This window comes from Hemicordylus capensis, chromosome 3 (genome assembly GCF_027244095.1).
Source record: "Hemicordylus capensis ecotype Gifberg chromosome 3, rHemCap1.1.pri, whole genome shotgun sequence".
NCBI lineage: Eukaryota > Metazoa > Chordata > Lepidosauria > Squamata > Cordylidae > Hemicordylus > Hemicordylus capensis.
In genome coordinates this window covers 91,649,416-91,671,142 of record NC_069659.1, presented here as the reverse complement: position 1 = coordinate 91,671,142, position 21,727 = coordinate 91,649,416, and the positions used below count along the sequence as shown (strand labels likewise).

At 42.5% G+C, this 21,727-nt stretch overlaps 1 protein-coding gene and 1 long non-coding RNA gene across 3 annotated transcripts in view; one reads left to right on the top strand and one right to left on the bottom strand.

Annotated features, from left to right (window-relative positions):
* The window catches only part of DYRK1A (dual specificity tyrosine phosphorylation regulated kinase 1A), a 192,351-nt gene that overhangs the window by 5,999 nt on the left and 164,625 nt on the right, over positions 1 to 21,727 (bottom strand). For both annotated transcript variants that reach the window (XM_053307634.1, XM_053307633.1), the window contains exons 8-12: positions 15,972 to 16,258; positions 14,689 to 14,835; positions 14,340 to 14,480; positions 8,033 to 8,339; positions 7,474 to 7,598 (exon numbers count right to left, since the gene is read on the bottom strand). In XM_053307634.1, coding sequence (XP_053163609.1) covers positions 7,474 to 7,598; positions 8,033 to 8,339; positions 14,340 to 14,480; positions 14,689 to 14,835; positions 15,972 to 16,258 — 1,007 coding nt within the window. The remainder of the gene's footprint in view (positions 1 to 7,473; positions 7,599 to 8,032; positions 8,340 to 14,339; positions 14,481 to 14,688; positions 14,836 to 15,971; positions 16,259 to 21,727) is intronic.
* Positions 8,980 to 21,690, top strand: LOC128350054 (uncharacterized). Its single transcript, XR_008319135.1, has 3 exons — positions 8,980 to 9,313; positions 16,467 to 16,597; positions 21,565 to 21,690. It is a non-coding gene; the product is annotated as an uncharacterized LOC128350054 (long non-coding RNA).

The following is a 21,727-nucleotide window of genomic DNA, read 5'->3' as shown; positions in this document are numbered from 1 at the left end:
CAGGAAGATCCTCAAGACTTTCCTGTTCTTGTAAGCTTTTATTTAGAATTTTAATAATTTTAGTAATTTGTTTTATATTGTTTTTATCATGTTTTATGTATTTTAACCTGTGATTTTAATATTGGGATTTGTGCACCGCCTAGAGATTTACATATCAGGTGGTATAAAAATATTATTAATAATAACAACAACACTAAGCTTGTGGTAATGGAGCATTTTCATATGAAAGGTGAGGAAACAACTCAAAAGTAAAAAGTACTAAATGTAAACCTCAAAAAATGACAGACTTTACTACATATGCATAAAAATAATCAGTTGTACCCTCTGCAATCAAATTCCAGCTCAGACTTGCAGATACTACTTTTAAAATGTATCAGTCCACCATTCACACATTTCTAGGCATCATGGAGCCAAAAGGAACAACAGGTTACTTACCTGTAACTATTTTTTGAGTGGTGGTCTCTGCATTCACACATATAAAATTGTGCCTGCACAGAGACCAGCCGCAGGCCTTTTAAGAGGAGAGAAATTTTTGGCGGTAACCCTGCCCCCTATCTAGCCTTTTAAAGAATCTCCTGACCAAATCGCCTCATTTAGAGCCACAGCTGCAGATCTCATAACAGAAAGAAAAAAAGCTGAGGCGGGGAGGGTTGTGTGAATGCACAGAAGACCACTCAAAGCAACATTGTTAAAGGTAAGTAACCTGTTCTTCTCTGTGTATCACACATATGGGAAATAGCGAGAGTCCTACTTTAAGACGAGGAGGTAGGGCAGCCTTGCCTGGAATTGTGGAACCAAAGATAGCACCCCTTCTAGCCCGCAGATCCAGTGCTTAGTAGTGATCAGCAACCAGGTTGCGACCCTGCAGACTTCATCCGGAGGAACACCCACCAGGAATGCTGCAGAGGTCACCATGGATCTCTTGGAATAGGTGTGTAGCAAAGTAGGTAGGAGCCACTTGGCTAGCTAGTAGCACATTTCAATAGTGGAGCACACACAGGCTGACAAACACTGTGAGGAAGCCTGGAGGCCCTTACGTGGCACACCATAGCAAACGAAAAAGGCTTACATTTATAGACCTTCTATAAATTAACTAAAATAGACTAAATAAATAAAAATAGTTCTTGGTGCTATGGATGTAGAAGGCAAGTGCTCTGTGTACATCAAGGGCAGGCCATTTGCATTCTTCAGGTGTCTGTAGATCCAGAAAGAACACCGGGAGTGAGATTTCTTGGGGAAGATAGAAATGAGACATGACTTTAGGCAAGAAGTTGATGTCAAGAGCTAAGGACACCTTTTCCTTATGGGAAAACAAACAGCTTCCAGTTGAACAGAAAGGAAATTGCCCCAACACCAGAGGCACAAAAGACCACATGCTGATTGACAAAATGATTTTAGAAAACTGCAAGAGAAGAAAAACAAATCTAAGTGTTGCATGGACTGACTACAAGAAAGCCTTTGATTCATTGCCTCACACATGGATACTAAAATGTTTAGAAACAACTGGTGTCAACAAAAACATTCAGATATTTATAAAAAAAGCAATGAGCATGTGGAGTACACAGTTAACAATCAATGGTGAGACACTTGGACAGGTTAGCATTAGAAGAGGCATTTTCCAAGGGGACTCACTATCCCCTCTGTTGTTTGTAATCGCCATGACCCCACTTTCACAAATACTAAACAAAACAGGCCTCGGATACCAAACATCTAAAACATCAAGTAAAATCAACCATCTGCTGTATATGGACGATCTGAAGTTGTATGGAAAGTCCCAGTCAGAAATCGAATCACTGCTAAACACTGTCCGTATATTCAGTAGTGATATAGCAAAGGAGTTTGGACTAGACAAGTGTGCTGCATTAATAATGAACAGAGGGAAAATAAGAAAAACAGAAGGAATAGAACTGCCCAATGGAAGCAAGATCAAGAACCTGGAAGAGAAAGAACATTACAAACACTTGGGCATTCTCCAGGCTGATAAAATCGCACACACTGAAGCTAAAAGAAAAATGGGAAGTGAATACATCAGGAGAGTTAGAAAAATCCTCAAGTCCAAACTCAATGGCGGGAACACCATACAAGCCATAAACACCTGGGCTATACCTGTTATCAGATTCAGTGCAGGAATAATAGACTGGACCCAGGCAGAGCTAGAGACGCTAGATCGTAAGACCAGGAAAATCATGACCATCAATCATGCTCTGCACCCCCACAGTGATGTCGATAGGCTATACCTCCCTCGCAGCTCAGGTGGAAGAGGAATGCTGCAAGTCCATCAAACAGTAGAGGAGGAGAAAAGAGGCCTTGAAGAATATATCAAGGACAGTGAAGAAGATGCACTTAAAATGGTCAATAACGCAAAACTATTCAACACCAATGAAACAAAGCAGGCCTACAAGAAAGAACAAGTCAAGAACCGAGCAGAAAAATTGAAAAAATAAGCCCCTGCATGGTCAATATTTGCACAATATGTGGAAAATCAGACATCACCAAGACCTGGCAATGGCTTAAGAATGGAAACTTGAAGAAAGAAACAGAGGGTTTAATACTGGCTGCGCAAGAACAGGCACTAAGAACAAATGCAATAAGAGCAAAAGTTGAAAAATCCACAACAAACAGCAAGTGCCGCCTTTGTAAAGAAGCAGATGAAACAGTGGACCACCTAATAAGCTGCTGTAAAAAGATCGCACAGAATGACTACAAACAAAGTCATGACAAGGTAGCAGGGATGATACACTGGAACATCTGCAAAAAATACAAGCTACCTGTAGCCAAACATTGGTGGGACCATAACACTGAAAAAGTCGTAGAAAATGAAGATGTAAAAATATTATGGGACTTCTGACTCCAAACAGACAAACATCTGCACACAATACACTAGATATAACTGTAGTCGAGAAGAAAGAAAAACAAGTTAAAATAATCAACATAGCAATACCAGGGGATAGCAGAATAGGAGAAAAAGAAATAGAAAAAATAACAAAACACAAAGATCTACAAACTGAAATTGAAAGGCTGTGGCAGAAAAAGACCAAAATAATCCCAGTGGTAATTGGCGCCCTGGGTGCAGTTCCAAAAGACCTTGAAGAGCACCTCAACACCATAGGGGCCACAGAAATCACCACCAGCCAATTACAAAAAGCAGCTTTACTGGGAACAGCCTATATTCTGCGACGATATCTATAACAATTGACAATAAAATCCAGCCATCCCAGGTCCTTGGGAAGGACTCGATGTCTGGATAAAACATTCTAAAAAGAAACACAAGACACACACCAGCAACAGTCACTGGAAGTACTGTGCTGGGGTGGATAGGGCCAGTTACTCTCCCCCTGCTAAATAAAGAGAATCACCACGGTAAAAGGTGCCTCTTTGCCCAGTTAGCAGGGGTAGGGAACCCCCTAACAGTAGGGAACTGTAACAGACTACAAGAAACATGACACAACAAGATGGCCACAAGATGAACCTTCTATGAAGCAATGGATAGTTGTGAGTGCTTCGGGTGCAGGTAAGCAAGCACCTCCTTGACAGATTAGTGCTGTGGATCAATATGGTGAGTATGAGCATAAGACATGAAACGCTTCCATTTCATGTAGGTGCAACAGTTTATGGAAGGCCTGTGGAGCATGGAATAGACAGTTACAGCAGCCCATGTGGGGTCATTTACTGCTAGTCGCGAGGATGCAGCCACCACAATGTCAGAGAGAGTGTTGAAAGTTGTTGATGCAGGATGAGTGGCGGCAGCAATGTCATCATCGATTCATCCTGGCAGTAGGACGGGAACACCAAGGTGAGCAATCCAGCATGATGCCTATAAATTCTATGCATTTTATAGGGCGTAGTTGAGACTTTTTGAAGTTTACTTGGAGGCCTAATTTTTAAAGCTTTTCCAATATTATTTGGATATGCTGTTAGATTAGATGTTCGAAGTGCACTACAACCAGCCACTTGTGTTATATATAGGAACAGCTGCATCCCCTGGTGGCAAAGATAAATGTGAAGACTTGGGGTGTGGAAGCCAACCCAAAGGACAGGACCGTGTATTGGTATGTGCGATGCCCCACCATGAAATGAAGGTATTTGTGATGCCATGGGTAAATGGACTCATGGAAATATGAGTCCTGGATATCCAGGGACACAAACCATGCCCCTTTTGGAAGAAGTGAAAGCATCATGTGGATCATCACCATATGAAAACGGCGGTATAGGATGAAGCAATTAAGGCCCCTATGGTTGAGAATGGACCTCAAGCCCCCATTCTGCTTTGGTACAGTGAAATATCTTGAATAGAACCCAAGCTGGTGCTGATGGTTGACCTCTTGCATAACATTCTTCTGGAGTAAAGCATTTACTTGTTCCAAAATGGCAGGTGTTGATGTTGTGCTGACTAAGCCCGATATTGGTGGGTCCTCTGTAAATTCTATGAAATATCCCTGTTTCACAATAGTGAGTACCCATCATTCTGTAATTATACACTGCCACTCCTGAGGATGTGGAGCCAATTTCATGGGGCAGTCAGTTTTTTTGTGTAAGTGGACTATTTAGGTTTTGCTGGTAGCGTTGTGTGTCCAGTATTCTGGGAAGAGAATTTTCAAAAGGACCCAAATCTACGTGAGTGGTATGTGTCAAAATAGGGTTGGTATGGTCTATTGGGCATAGATGGTCTGTTCCACTGACGTCCTCATTAGAGTGATAGGGTTGCTGTTGTGTAGTAGTCATGGAGTGCACAGTGGATTTCATTTTCTGCACTCGCTCAAGTTGCAGAGGTCTTGTCACCAAACATATGCTCCCCACTGATGGGTGGTTCTCAATTCTTGCCTTGGCTTCAAGGGTGAGTGATGTAAACTTTAGCCATGCATGCCTCCTTAGGGCAATAGCTGTTGAGATGGAGTAAGAGGCACAGTACGCCATATGGTGGGCAGAGTGTAGCAGTTGTTTGGTAATATTATGGCCCTCACTCAAGATGTTGGAGAGCACCTTCTTCTGGTCCAGCTGAGTTGTTTGTTCAAGAAAAGGAGCTAATTTTTCTAACAGTGTATGAGCATATCTTGTCATGTAGGCTTGATAATTTGCAATGGGCATGTGGAGGGCTGCAGTAGAGTAGCCTCGTTTCCTTATGGCATCTAGTTTCCTCCCATCATGATCAGTAGGCATGGATAGAGGCTTTTGCCTTGCTCTGGATTGGGACATCTCAACCATCAGAGTTGGGAACTAGGCATATGAACAAAAACATGCAGTCCATTTGTTGCATTCAATACATGTGGTCCAAACATCTAGCAGTGGGTGCTGATCAGTGGTCCCTCTAATTTTTTTCATCTGTGTGAGGAATTAGTTTTGTTCTGGGTGACAGTATCAAGGCAATGTGTGTGCACCTGCATTCAGAATGGGGCTTTCCTGATTCAACCTGAGCGGGATCTAAAATGAACTGAGCGGACATCCAAAAACTTGTCAGTGTGTGCATGTATGCACGCCTTAGAGGGAACAGTGGTGCTGATGTTGCAGGCTTCTCCCATGTGCACTTGTCTACCTCCAGGATGGTTGGAATGAGTGGAAGCAACAACAATGTCTTAATATCAGACTTGATGAGGTTGAATATAGTCTGGTGCATTCTGATGGGTTTCAACACCCAGCGCTTTGGCCATCTGTGCTATTTATTCAGAGTATATGTACAACTCTTCCGGAGGTAATTCCTATTTGGAGCTGGGTTCCAGCATATCACTTGCTGGGTGCAATGATGGGTCATTCTGAGATTTTTGCATGAGGCAGTTGACATCCCCATCAGAGTAAGCCTCATGTTAAGTACATAGGAACATAGAAGGCTGCCTTATACTGAGAGACCATTGGTCCGTCTAGCTCAGTGTTGTCTTCACAGACAGGCAGCGGCTTCTCCAAGGTTGCAGGCAGGAATCTCTCTCAGCCCTATCTTGGAGAAGCCAGGGAGGGAACTTGGAACCTTCTGCTCTTCCCAGAGCGGCTCCATCCCCTGAGGGGACTATCTTACAGTGCTCACACATCAAGCCTCCCATTCAGATGCAACGAGGGCGGACCCTGCTTAGCTAAGGGGACAAGTCATGATTGTTACCACAAGACCAGCTCCCCTCTCCTATCAGTAGATGTTCTAGGTCGGCTGTGTCAGAGGTTCCAGAAGTGCCAGAACGTTTAAGCGGTTCTGATGTAAATCCTGCTGGAGTGGCTTGTTTAGTCTGCTTAGCTTGAGCCAGTTTGTTCTTGCGTAGAACAGCGGGCTTGGGCATAGGCGGGCTGCTGTGCACCAACTGGTTTAGGTGGTGCCACCATGGTACGCTCTACATAAATATAATGAGTGGGACTTCAGCTCTGAGCCTCCATGCTGTAGATCTACTGCGTGACTCTGGCATTATGGTGATCTGCTGTGGGACCACAGGTAGTGCTGTGGCGGAGGGTAATCACGGTGGCAGACATCTTAAGAATAATCAATGCAGTCAGCGTGCCTGGGATAGTCATAACATATGGAATAACGACCATCACAGCAACGGTGGTACTGGCACCTGTACCTATTCTCCTGGTAGTTGTAGTCAGCATAGTCTCTGGAGGTCTCCTGGGCATTCTTCCTCATAAGGGTGGTTTTCATCCCTCATGTGACCCTTTGAATCACCCATCATGGTTCCTAGGAGCGGTTGCTCCTCATCTAAATAGGGGTTGTTTCCTTTTGGGAAGAGCTCGTAGTCCCCTTCTAAACCTTTGTCAGGACTGTTAGGAGTATCAAGGGGATCATCATAGGGGAGTTTTCAGAGACTTGAGAAGGCTTGAGAGTGGGGCGCGGTATATTGCTAAGCTCTGCTTCTTCAGATTTCTGTGCTACATGTTCCTTCCCTTTTTCATTTTTGCAGGTTCATCACCTGTTGTATTGGGGACCTGGCTTTTCTTTTTCAGGGATTTGACTTTGCTCTTTTTTTCTTTCTTTTAGGTTTTACTGGTCCCAAATGAGTATTAGGCGCAGCTGTGTTAGGGGCAGAAGCTCCAGTTGGCAAAAAAATGAGGTTTGGGCAGGAAAGCCTCCAAAGGACTAGATAAGGGGTGGGGTTACCACCAAAAATCTCTCTCCTCAGGCTCTTACAAGATTTTCAGCCAGTCTCTGCGCAGGCACAATCACATACAAGTGATGCAGAGAGATCATGAAGAAGAATTGCTATGTGCCCTGACAATGGTTTAGGTGTCATATGAGATCAACAACTTAAATTGCAAAGTTCAGGAACAATGCAGCAAAATTAAGAATTCAGAGAAGAGATGTTGGCCACTACAATAGAGTATAAAGAGGTGCTGGATTTCAATGTGAGACAGTAATTCAAGGGGGGAAGCAGGGGGAGGGGGAATGGGAGCAGGGTGCAGGGGGAGTATGAAAGCCAGATAGCCATGATATTTATATTTGGCTGTTAGGTTGTTTCAGTTCTCTGGTTCATAGTAACAGGGGGTTTCATTTAAGAATCTTACCTGTGGACTGTGTGTTTCACAATCCATAGCTTGCACAGCAGCAGTGAAGTGTCCACCACTATGACGATGCTGATGCGTAGGATCTGACCGTGCCCTTCCACTGTTGCTTGTCCCAGAAGAGCCACCTTTCAAAAAGAAAGCAAAATAGATGCTATAGGAATTATTTAAAACAGTTATATTCTGCCTTTCTATCCCAGTTTGGGACCTTCATGGTGGCTAACTAGCATTATTATTCAGACACTTCAAAAAAAAACATTAAAACTACACCAAAACTAGCAGAAGTACAGCATCAAATAGAAGTATAGCATCAGATGTTTCCACATTAAGACAGGAATGTAAGACTACATCTAAAAACTATTTTCTGATGTATGGTAAGTTAGAGGTTGCTATTGATAAGGAAGAAAAAACTTGATAAACAGTTTTTATCAGACTGAAAGTTTGTTTTGTTTTTAAGGGAAATTTAAGATTATAGAAATAAATAAAATTTCATCCAGTTAATAAATATTCTTACAAATGCTTCATTAGTTTCTAAAATAATAATGAGATAATCACAACATACCTGAGCTTGAAGATGTGCTAGAAGTGGTTCCTGAAGACTGTGACTGTTCCATAGCAGGACTTGTAGACACACTGTTGCTTGTATTTGTACCTTCATCTGCTGTTTTCTTGAAGAAACTGTGCTGCAGGGCATAATAAGGTTGGATTCGAGTTTTCGGATCATAGTCAAGCATCCTTAGAATGAGGTCTTTGAACTTCAAGTAGTCAGCTACAGTATGACCCGATTCCCCAGCACGACGCCCCCCTGGTCCTCCTGTTTCAACTCCAAGTATATTGTGAAGCTTACGGGTTCCAGGTGGTTTGTACTCCTGTTGGGAAATGAAAATGTATAGTTCAGTTTTCTTATTATTGCATCAACTTAGCCACAAACTATGAATATTATCAGTTCTTAAGATACTGACACCACTATTCTTAAAATTAGACATGTTTTAGACTTAGTTTTGTTTCTGAAGAGTAGATATATTTAAAATGAACAATGACTAGAAATTAGACACCATGTTAAAAACTAAGTATTTTTATTTGAAATTAATTCTAATTTACAGCTGATCTGAATACACCTGATTTCAGAGTTAAGTGCAGTTCGTTACTTTTGGGGGACTTTAGTGAGGAGGAGACACGTGTATGAGCCATTTGGGGAAGGGGGACACAAACCTTGCCAAAAGTTTGGTCAGGGGACTAGTAATCTTTATTGGTGGTGGTGACAGCAGTATAACTGTTCTGAAAATGCCACACCTCTGCAAATGGCAGCAACAGCACTGCTGCCTTTATCAGCAGCTGGTTCCTGCCATGCACCATCCCCACCCCCACCCCCACAGAATGCATAGGGAAATGCTACATTATGACAGCACCATTCATTATGACAAAGCATCATGCCATAATGTAGTGCTACTCTACAGAGCATTCTGAAGGGGAAAATAGCAGTCAGCAGGAGCCACTCTCCAGGAAAAATAGCAGTACCTTGCTAACTGGATAAAGAGGCAATATTCAGAGTGGATGGTGATTCTCTTATATTTCACAGAGGGAGAGCTTATTTAAACCCAACAAAGCATCCTTCCAGTGGCTGTTGCTGGTATCTACTTTGTTTATCTTTTCAGATGTGAGTCCTTTAGGGATAAAGAACCACCTTTTTTCCCATATGCAAACCACTTTGAGAACTTTTTTGATGAAAAGCGGAATATTAAAAAACAAACAAAGAAACTTTAAGCACTGCTGTCACCTGTAGAGGTGTGACATTTTCAGTTTAACAAAGATGATACTGCCATGCTGCCACCAGCAATAACAGGTAATCTGTCCCTACATCAAAAACTTTGGCAAAATTTCATGGTCTTCACCCCACATTTGCTTACTTGTAACTTGGTTGCTTACTTGTAACTTACTTGTAACTTGGGTTCTTCCAGTGGTTGTTTGTGCTCTTACATGATTGGGCTTTGCCACTGTGCAGAGACCTTGGAGTTATTCCAAGCTAATGTCTCCTTAGGCAGTAGCTCCACCTCTTCTGGCAATATACACAAGTGTGCAGGTTCCCTCCTTCACTCATTGAGTCCAGTAACCTAAAGAACTCAAAGAGGAGAAGAAGGGAGGGCAGAGCACAGATGACCACTGGAAGAACCCAAGTTACAAGTAAGCAACCTGTTATTCTTCAACATGGTCTCTGTGCTTTACATGTCTGGGCGCATAGCAAGCTGCACCCTGTGCATACCTTACATGGAGGTGGGAAGTCAGGCAAAAAGCGATTGTAGGACAGCAGTGCCAAACACTGCATCCCTCCAGGATTGGACATCTAGGGCATAATGCTGAATGAAAGAGTGTGGAGATGCCCATGTTGCAACTTGGCAGATGACATCCAATGGGACTGCTCTTTTGAAGGCAGCAGAGGCTGCTACAGCTCTAGTGGAGTGAGCTTTCAAGGAGATGGGTATGTCTTTTTTTGCTAGTTGATAGAACAATTCAATGGTCAATGTTTCAATGTGCAATAGTATGAGGAGAAGCATGATGTCCCTTGTTGGCACCTGTGTGGGGAACAAAGAGTGACAGGTGTGATGAAGTGTGCCTTATATGTGGATGGTGACAGGTGTGATGGAGTGTGCCATAGTTCTAGGGCAAGGGTGAGGAGGGTGGCCGAGCCTATGCCTCCTTGTCTGTTTAGGTAGGCCTTGGCTGTGGTGTTGTCGGTCTGGACTGTGACTGCGTAGTGGTGGAAGGAAGCCCTTGAGTGCTTTGAAGATAGCTAGAAATTAGAAAAAGTTTATATGGTGGGAAGCCTCCTCCCTGTTCCAGAAACCGTGTAGATGGAGGTATAGAATGTGGGCTCCCCAGCCTTTCTCTGACGTGTCAGTAGTGAGGATATAACAAGGCTGTGGAGGATGGAATGGAGTGCCTATGCTGAGGTTGCAGGGCTCCAACCACCACAGGAGGGATTGGCAGACTGAAGAAGGCATGTTGAGCCTGTGGATCTGTCTGTGGGTGGAAATGTTGGAGAAACCAGCTTTGTTATACCCATTGAGCAGAGGCAAGTATGTGGGAGCACATGGGTCATAGATGCCATGTGGCCCAGGAGCTGTTGGATCACACATGCTGTGTGATGGTGGTCTTGTGCCACCCAATTTGTTAGAGCAGTAAGCACGTGGATCCTGCCATCTGGGAGATATAATGCACGTCTTGAGTGGAAATGCTGCCTGAGGAATTCAATGCACCTGGTGGAATGAAGTTTTGATTCTCGTAGTTGATCTGGAGGCCCAAGTCATTCAGAAGGGCTATAGTAGTCTCGAGGGCATGTAGGATGGACTGAAGTGTGTTTGTTACTAGGAGCCAGTCATCCAAAAATGGGAAGACCTGAATGCCTTGCGGCTGTAGCGTGGCTACTACTGGAGCCATGCACTTGGCTCAGCACGGATGCCAGTCCGAAAGGAGGGGATTTTAACTGGTAGGTAGTGTTGCCTATCGTGAAGCGAATGGAATGGTGGCGTTGAGGTCAGATAGTGAGGTGGTGGTATGCATCCTTGAAGTCCAAGGAGACAAACCAGGTGCCCTGTTGTAGCTGGAACAGGACGGTGATCATGAGAAAACGTTTATACATGACAGAGTGGTTAAGTTCCCATAGATCTAGGATGGGACAGAGTTCTCCATCGTGTTTGGGAACTGTGAATTATGGTGTGTGGAATCCTTGGGATGGGTTGTGGACTGGTTCTATAGCTTGTTTGCCGAGTAGCTAAGTCACCTCCATCAGTAGACAGGGGTGGCTCTAGTAGCGACAGGCTGATTGAATAGGGGTATAGATGAAAATTCTAATGCGTATTCAATTCTTACAATTGTGAGGACCCACAAATCTAATGTGATGGTTTCTCAGGCTGAGAGAAATAGAGCTAAGCGGGTCCCCAGGCGGTGCTGGAAGGGAGAGTCAGAAAGGAGGTCTGCGGTCTGGACATTGGGGCCGCAGGGCATGGTGTAGTGTAAGAGGAGCATTTGCCATAAGGCTGGAAGCGAGGCGTACAAAAGGAATGGTCGCTCTGATGGTATTGAGATGAGAGCCTCTGAGGGATGGCTACGGTTCCACAGTGGATTTGTATTGTCTGGAAGATTGTGGTTGGTAGCTCATAGAGTGTGCCATATTTCAAAGACATTGGACCTTTTGGAGGGTCTCATCTATCTTTTCTCCAGAGTATGCTGCCCTCAAAGGGAAGGTCTTTTATATGATAACGGACATCATAGCCTAGGCCCAAGGAATGGAGCCATGCATGGTGGCGGATGGCAACCAAAGTGGCCATGACCTTAGAGGCACACTCTGCTGAGTGTCTGGAAGAGTAGAGTTTCTGTTTGGCCAGATGAGCAGCCTCCATGAAGAAGACTTTGGCAGGTTCCTTTTTATCTTGAGGGAGATGATCCAGGAAGGAAGCTAAATGTTCCTAGGAAGCTAGGTGTTTCCACAAGAAGTGGTTGCAGCATGCATTATAGGCTTGATAATTGGCTAACTTGAGGGCCGAGATGGAATATAGGCACCTACCAGACATGTACCATTTCCTGCCCTCCTTGTCTGGAGGTATATAGGCAGGGCAGGACTTGTATTTAGAGAGATGATTCCATGACCACCAAGTTAGGTGTGGAGTAGCATTGAGGAAAAACTCCCACCTGTTTGTCCTCTGTGTATACTCTGTAAAAGCTTCCGAGGAGATTGGTGGGCTGAGATAGAGAGGATGGTTTCTTCCAGCAAGTTTTTGCAATGTCCATCAGGGCAGCATTCATAGGACGAGAGATGGGGGTGCGAGTATCTGCCTCAATGAGACCAAACAGGACGTCTGGGTCTGACTTGTTCTGTTGAGTTAGCTGTACCCCTAAGGACGTTGCCATGCAGGAAATGTGGTCTGCATAAAGTCTGTAGTCCTCAGAGGGTGAGCCCAGTTTTGTATCAGATATATTAGTGGAGATGGATGTTTGAGTGGAGATAGTAGATTGGGCATCTCCTTCTTCAGACTCAGGGTCTGTGGTGTATTCTGTATTGTGTGCTGGCTGGGACTCTAGAGGGATCTCAAGTGGTACAGCTGGTGTGGTGCTTGTAAGTTGTGTGCAGCAGTATGCTCTTGAGGTTGTGCCTGTGTCTCAAGATTGGCGGGTGGTCGAGAAGGTGCCCTCTGTGGTAGAGCAGGAGGAGCCTGATGTCTAGTTTGCTGTTGGCACTGTGATGGTCTAGAATCGGTAGTAGGAAACGGCATACTCATGGTGGTGTGAAGAGAAGGTTTGGATCCAATACACTGAAGAGAATGAGAACTATCTTTGGGAGGATGGCTGTAGTCCCACTGGTCCAGCTGGGAGTGAGATGGAGGATGAGGATAATCTCTTGAGGCATAGTGTCCTGCAGAGGAATAATAAATGCCTGGGTCTCTGTAATAAGGATTAGTGGAATGGTATGACTGGTAGGCAGGGCATTTGTCCCAGTTAGAATAGTATTGTTCAATGTAGTGAAACTGACCCTGGTCTTGCGGGTGGAACTGGGAGGTTTGTTGAAACTGGGAGGTATGTTTGCAGTTGGGGTTAGCACAACATGCCTCTTAATTCCGAATGGAAATCATCCATGTCTAGTGAGCTTTCCTCATCAAACTGCTGGCCTTCTTTGTGGCCTGCATAGAGATCAAATTGAATGTCTTGTGCATATTGGTAGTCCGCCTCAGAATGCTGATAAGGCTGTTCAGAGTTCTACCTTGAGTTTGAAGAGGTCTTCATCCTCAGGTTCGAACTGGTCTAGTTCAGATTTGAGGGTTCCTGCACGGAACCTGTGTAGAAACAAGTTGTTGGGCTGGAATTGTTGGGAAGCGTTTATTCTTTTTCTTTGGCTTTGGTACAGAGGAAGTAGTAGTAAGGACAGAAAGCTCGTGTTTGGGAGGCTTAGTGGATGGTTTGGCAGCCTCCACATGCGAAGCATTGCACTTCTTTTTGGCTTGTGGGTTCAAAGCGGTCAAACCCAAGGGTGCTGAAGTAGAAGTCAGCATCATGGTATCCGTTGTTGGTACTGAAGAGGATGCAATGTGGGTAGTAGAATATAGAGCCACAGGCTCAGAAGGCCATTTTGAGGAGCTAGTAGCAGGGGCACCCATGGGTAGGGCCTGGTGGGGGGCTGTGAGCCCTAGGATGGCAAGGAAGAATCCGCCTGGTGCAGACACTTCTTGGGCTTGCAATGCTCATTCCCAAAGCCACAACCTTAGGCCAAGGGCCTGGTTCTTCCTGGCTTGTTTGCCAGATTTAGTGCAGTGTGCGCACAATTCTACTTTGTGGGCCTCACTAAAGCAGAAAAGGCAACAATTGTGCCAGTCTGTGGAGGGGAGTCTGGCCCTGCAATAGGCACAAAACTTAAACCTTGCTGGCCATAAGCAGGGATAAAAGTAGAAAAATGATGTCCTCTGAAAGGGGTGGGGTGGGGAGAGATGACACAAAATCAAAAAGCATATAAAACCAACTAATAATAGATAGAAGAAGAGGTAGAAGGAGAAAGAATACGAGGGTTGTGTTTGGTTCTTTTTAGCTCAAAGCAACTCACTGATGATGTCTATCTGTAGGTGGACAAAGAAAGACTGAAGGAAGGAGCCCTTGCATATGCACATATTGCCAGAGGGGGTGGGGAGGAGAAATTAGCTTGGAGTAACTCTGATGCACAGGTGCAAAGCCCAATTGTGTAAAGCACAAAGACCACGTCGAAGAAGCCTATTTTCATTGCCTGCGAAAGAGGTAGTGAAAATGGGAGATTGTTCAGAGCAGCTATTTAAATCAATGGAGCTAGAAACAACTGAGTTTAGGGCAAAGATTCACAATACTCAGCTTACCCTTTTTCCATCTTTGGTCTTCTTTAAGTTCCAAGTGCCATCTGGCAACTTCTCGAAGAACTTTCTTGCTTTTGGTGCTTGGTCAAGAATGTGAGCAGGTGCTATACCCAAAACCTCTACTATTTTATTCATTTGATCCACCTATTTAAAAGGAGAATCAGATATTTTAGAATTTTTTTTTTTTAAATCTATGAAGGCAGTTCAACACAATATGAACAGATGGAGAGGTAAATTTACTCTCTCTTTCAAACAGTTGGCACTATCTCCATCAAAGAAGCAAAGTAAGGGCTAATTTTCCACAATCATTAATGTTGGTAATGGCAGTCTCTAAGCATATCCATTTACATACCTCATTTGCTCCACTGAAAAGGGGTTCTCCAGTGTGCATCTCTACTAAGATACAACCAAGGGACCACATGTCTATTGCAAGATCATAAGGCATTCCCAATAGCACCTCTGGCGATCGATAAAAACGACTCTGGATATACTGGTATATCTGTATTTTAAAAACAAAGTTATTAGATCAAGTGCATTTCTAGTTTCAATATAAATGAATTAATATCTTTACTACTGTAAAATGATACTGATCAAAACCTATGTGTATTATACTGTGCCAGGTGGAAACCCTTCTGGAAATATATAGAAGAGGGTAAGGACTCAATGCATGACCCTCACGCTCTAAACTACATTTACTCTTGGTGAAAGTGAATGTTCATTTGCAGAAGCCAACTGATTCTATTCTTTATATTTAAAAATGGTTATTTAATTGAATACAGGGGGAATTGATGTTATTAATATCTGTCATTTTTATTCCATAATATGATACCTACCTGTCGTATTTTGAAGGGGAAAAACTCTAATAAAGCTTTAATTTAATATAAATGAATTAGAAGCGAAAACTATTATTTGAAATGCAAGGCAAGTGAAAAACAATATATTCATAATTATTTTAAAAACAGCAAACACCATAAAATGACAAAACGTTTATTTTAATACAAATCATAAAATTATTTTGCTTTTGACTGGTTCAGATGTCATGTGAAGTCAAGATTAAACCTTGGCTTCATGCACCATCTCTAAGCCTTAGAACAGTGGTTCTCAACGTGTGGGTCCCCAGATGTTGCTGAACTACAACTCCCATAATTCCCAACCAAAGGCCAATGGGGCTAGGGATGCTGGGAGTTGTAGTTCAGCAACATCTGGGGACCCACACGTTGAAAACCACTGCCTTAGAAGCACGTGATGTGCCCCACCCCCATGCACAAGTTGGTAGAATACTACTAGTTATGATTAGAAAACAAGCCAGAATTGGTTGTTGTGTCCGAACCAACCAATCCTGGCTTATCCTATCCAAATGTTGCAAAACAAATCACTATCTGAATTCAAGGTTTCTTTTGCAGCTTTGGACAGAATAAGCTAGGATCAGTCAGGGACTGATTCTGGCTTGATTCTAACCATAGTCAGAATACTGTAGCCATTACTACCTTGTTTCATTAATTTCAATGGTGCTTTGTTATGACTAAACATTATGGACGCTCCCCTATAAATAGAAATACATGATTTACTGAAATACTCTGAAACTGATATTACTCTTCAAATTGTTCTGAATCTATGTTAATATGTAATGCTCACCCTCTGTCCCAGTTGGCAAGAACTGCCAAAATCAACTATCTTGATAGCGCTTCGTTTGGGGTTACAGAGCAGGATATTCTCAGGTTTTAGATCACAGTGAATGATGCTAAGTTCAGGAGTTGCAAGAAAAAGCAGTGCAGTGCACATCTGTTGCGCAAACTTCCGCGTCAAGTTCAGTGAAACCCCTCTGAAGTTTGTGTTCCGCAACAGATCATAAAGGTTGTAGGAGAGCATTTCAAAAACTAAACACAGATGGTTTCGGAACATAAAATGGCGCTTCAAATGCACTACAAAAAAGAAGGAAGAAAATAACTTAAGTGACAAGTGTACTTTCAAATGTAAACATCAACAAGTAGTACTTAACATACTTCACAGAATGATCAGTTTCTAGTTATTTAAGTTATAGTTAAAGCAACAATTAAATATCTAGTTAAATTATTTAAATAAACTTGTGTTTTAACAAGTTTTTGATATCTTGTCAAATATCTTTTCCAGGAGAATGCATATCATTCAGTGACACTATTAAGAAGGGTATCAGTGACAAGTCAATAGAAAGTCAAGGTTCCAAAGTGTTCACAAAAATCTGGCCCAACACAAGTTTTAAGACTGATTTGCTTTCCTACAATGTAAGTTTCATCTAGATAACTATGTATCAATTTGGCAACAGTAAAGCTGGCCCTTGTTATCTGTGGACTCCATATCCGTAGTTTCGTGTATCTGTGATTGGGTCTTAGAGACCCAGTTTCATTATCCACAGGTAGAAATTCACCTATCCACGAGTTTGAGTGGCCAGAAATGTCATTTCCAGCAGAGAGCTATGCTGTGGCTGTTCTCAAATAAATAACATTTGCAAATATTTGACCATTTTCGGGGCTTGGGTGGGGGGACGACCCATTGGTGGATAGTTGGAGAATAAGGCACTGTCCTTTTCTTCTCTTATTTCTGCCCCCCTTGTCCCCCCTTTTTGGTTTAGAACCTAACTCTCCACCATTCCCATTGACTCAAGGTTTCATTATTTGCAGCTTCTGTACTCACTCCTATAGGCGAGAATACAACCCCCACAAATAACAAGGGCCACCTGTACTCTTCTTTATTTTAACTGGTAAAGCAAAGCTATTGCATCATTGTGATTTGAGAAAAGTAATAGAAAGCCATTTTTCAACACCAAGTATAAGCAGTCTTGTTTTATTGTAAGTAAAGGCAGGATGTAACGATTTTAAATAAATACATCATTTAGATTTAGAGCACTGACGACATGCTTGCCATGTAGAAAGAAAGGTTTGTGGCAGTGGAAGCTTTTTCTTTCTTTTTTTTAAAAACGGAGACCTACTGAACAGAAAAGAATAAAACTTGTTTTCCCCATGCTTGATTACACTACCAGCAATACCAACATTTCTAACAGATTTCAGTACACACACATCTGTAGACCAGGCTGAAAGTCAGTAAACTGGGTACAGCAATTATAAGCAAACAATACTGCTGCTTAGAATGAATCTTGCCTCTATTTTGATGTCTGGAATCAATGAAGCACTTAAAGTCAAATTTCAGAAAACTCAATGCTGATTTGGAGCTTGTCAATGCATTATTGATTGGATCTACATTCTATATCAGCAATAGCAAGGCAATTCATTCCAGAGTACAGGAAAGACATAAAGTAGTTAGACAACTCTGAACATCTATCTAGTTTAGAACATTTTATCCCTGCTATTATTTTCATCACAGCTTTGTAAAAACGCTGAAACACAATATTCAGTGTAAAAACACTGAAACACAAGAGACAAGGCATACACATCAGTGCTTGATTCCCCATCTCAGTGCTTTTTGACAAAGTGTCTACCAAGTACTATATACATAATAGTGCTTTGAGCCCTTATCAAAATTTGTAGCAAATGAAAAAGAAAAGTAATAACTATCACATGTTGAATCATGTTACCATTTACAGTAATAATGCCTAACTTTAGGGCTGCTAGTGAAGATATGCTAGTCTGATCCTTTATTTATTTTTTAAAAAATATTTCTATACTGCCCCAAACCTGCGTCTCTGGGCAATTTGCAATTAAAATAATTTAAAACATTAAAAATCCAGTATTAAAAATTTTAAAACTAAAAATCTAATTAAAAGCCTGGGTGAATTAATGTGTCTTCAGTGCCTTTTTAAAAGTTGCCAGTGATGGGGAGGCTCTTATTTCAACAGGGAGTACATTCCAAAATCCAGGGGCATAATTGGAGAAAGGCGTTTTCAAATGTTCTTTAGATCTAGGAGCCAGGCTCATTTTTCTGTCTTTAGGATTTCAGGCATCTAGTTTAAACAGATAATTCTTCCCTCCTGAATAGTTTTGTGTGTGTCCATCACTGTTCCCTCTAAGACATGTGCATGTGCACGCGCTCACACATTTTCTGATGTCCACTCAGTTAATTTTAGATCCTGCTCAGGATGAATCAGGAAGGCCCCACTCTGAATGCTTGTGCACACACACTGCCTTGATACTGCCGTCCAGAACAAAACTCATTCCACACAAAGATGAAAAAGAATGAGAGAACACTGGTGTCCATTATTTTCATTAGTTCATAGTTTTTATTCACAGCTTTGTGTGTTGTTCTTATGTGTATCCATTATATGTCCATACGTTTTGTGTGAGCACCAGTGATGTGTCTCACCAGTCAGCAACATACTCCACTCTACTGGGGAAGAAGGCAGACCCGTCATTCACCCCCAGCAGTGCCCTCCACTCAGAGGGATGCACTCACCACTCAGTCCCAAAAGCCTCTGCTCTGATGTGGGGTGGGGGAGACTCCCTGCTTTTCATTCCCTTGCCCTTGCTTGCCCCCACCATCTCCTGCTCACGTGTCCATTACCTGCCTGAGCCAGGTGATGGACAGGTGAAAGCAGAAGGCAGCTAGCAAGGTAGATTGCTGCTGCTCCTCAAATCCAACCATCATCTGCCTAAGCCAGGCAATGAATGGATGTGAGCAGCAGCAGGAGGAGAGTAACCCACCCCAACCTTGCTTGCTGCCTCCTGCTCATATCTATCCATTGCCTGTCTCAGTGGTCATGCCTAAATTTCCAAGCTACATGCCAAGCTAGCACATGGGATTTGTCAAACCATGCATGACTCGTGTGACCAACACACCATCTCTCTCACTGAAGGAGCCCATATTATCAGGAAATATCTTTTTTTATCCCTTTCTGGAGCAAGTTTTATCATTTCTGCTAGCTTCACCATCATGAGAAATAACCTGACAAATCTAGCATCTAGCAGCTGTTTTTAGCAATTGCTCCCTTTGATGTCATGGGCATTTCCTAAATCAGCTGGTTGCATGATAAGCTACTTATACATTTGGCTTGTATAGTGTCATCACATTACAGTTAAATCTCACTCATGGTAGCATATAAGAGCAGCAGAAGGGTTCCCATCTTTGCGGATCTTCTTACAGGAGATACAACAGTCAGACAAGTGTGGAGTTTCTGAAACTTGTCTCACTGATTTCAATGGTACTGATTCATGAGTGTATGTTGCTGTGTGCTCATTTTGTAAACCACAACATGGCTAAACTAATGTATTTTAACTTGCCATTCCTTCAGATCTTTTGATCATGGTTACTAATAGGAAGTAGCTTGCTTTATATATGATATGTAACATCACAGCTGTTTATTCCAAGCTATCTAAGTTATAAGCCACTTATCACTGATAAGTGGCTTTGCCTCTCCTGGCTTATTTATTTATTTATTTATTTGATTTGATTTGATTTGTATACCGCCCTTCCAAAATGGCTCAGGGCGGTTTACAATTAAAACAAATCACTAAAACAGTAAAGAGCTAAAACAAATTAAAAAAACAATATAACAATTAACAGTTTCAAAATCCTGAAATCAGGTTTTTAATTTTAAAATAAGCCAGATGTTAAAACTCCCCAAATTTAGGAAGCTGAGAAAGCTTGGGTGAAAAGATGGGTTTTCAGGTGTTCTTTGAAAATTGCCAGAGATGGGGAGGATCGTATCTCAGCAGGGAGCACATTCCACAATCTTGGGGCAGCGACTGAGAAGGCCCGTCTCTGTGTAGCCACCAAACGAGTTGGTGGTAACTGGAGATGGACCTCCTCAGATGACCTCAATGGGCAGTGGGGCTCATAATGAAGAAAACGCTCTCTTAGATACCCAGGGCCTAAGCCGTTTAGGGCTAAGTTATAACTAGCACTTTGTATTTTGTCCAGGAACCTATTGGCAGCCAGTGTAACTCCATCAGTAAAGGAGTAACATGTTCTCTCCGATATGACCCAGAGACCAACCTGGCTGCCGCGTTCTGAACCAACTGGAGTTTCCAGACTACGTACAAAGGCAGCCCCATGTAGAGTGCATTACAAAAGTCATTACAAAATTCACTTATAACATGTACCAAAAGGGGAGTGACTGACCAAGCAGGGCTCAGGAGGCTTCCTTGTGAGAGAGGATGCTCCTAACTACTGTGAAGAAGGTGGTCAAGAGACATTATTTTAGGGAAGGAATGCCATTTCCTGATGAAGTTGATATGGAGAAATAGATTTGGGTGTCAACAGCATATTGATAAAACCCTGCACCAAATCTCCTGATGATCTCTCCCAGCGGTTCCATGTAGATGTTAAAAAGCACTGGAGACAGCATGGAGACTTGTGGAACTCCATACATTAGCCCCCAATTTGCAGAGCAACAGTCTCCAAGTGACACCATCTGGAATCTACCAGAGAGAGAGGAACGCAGGCACTGTAAAACAGTATTATCCAATCCCTGCTCCCTCAGGTGACCCAGAAGCCGGTACCATGGTCGAAGGCATCGAAATGAAGTTTCAATCCCTGTCCAACCATGATTCTGAGTGACCTTTGGCCAGTCATTATCTGTCATATATATTGAGAGGCTAAAATGTGAGGGGACCTTATGTATGCCAACCTGAGCTATTTGAAAGAAGGGTGGGATAAGAATAATATAGAGATAATGTGATTCTTCTGACAGAATCTGTTCTCTATGTCATGAATTCTATTCTTGGAAAACCTAAACCTTACTACTTGGGCTTGGATGGACTGGGCTTACAACCTGGCATTTAAAATCCAGTAGTTTGCTTACTGCACATTCTACCATCATTAGCTATTGCTCCATCAAATTGAGGTGGGTATTTAAGGCATAAACTGTTGAGAAAGTTTGTAAATACTGTTGGCAATGTTATCAAACAGAAGTACTGCCTTTACTCTCAGATATAACAGCAAATTTGTCCCTATTGGCTCTGCCTACTGAGAAGCTTCAGCTGGTAGTTAGGCTGACAAAGCAGTGGATGAGTCTGAATTTGAAAAAGGCCAAACTTTATTTACTAACATCTGATAGTCTCCAAAATGTAAAATACTATTAACTCAACCTAAAATGGGATACCAGTATATACATACTTCTGCTGAAATGGCTGGAGATGACATAGCTGTCAAACCTTTCACTAATGCAGCAAGACCAATATGGGAAAGAGTTGACATCAGTCATGGATACCATCCACCATTTGTTACAATACTCTGAAACGTACTGCCTTTGAATGAATTTCACTTATTAGAAACAATTAGAATCGTTCTGTGCTTCTAGATTATCCTTCAAAGTGCAGCCAACACAGATCCAGACCAAATAGACAAGGCAACAAGACTCTAGGAAAGTGCAGAAGAGTTAAGAGCTCTTTAAAACAGCTTTTCATGGATCTGGCGGTAAGTGCACATTAGCAAAGATCAATAGATTTCTTCATACTGAAAAA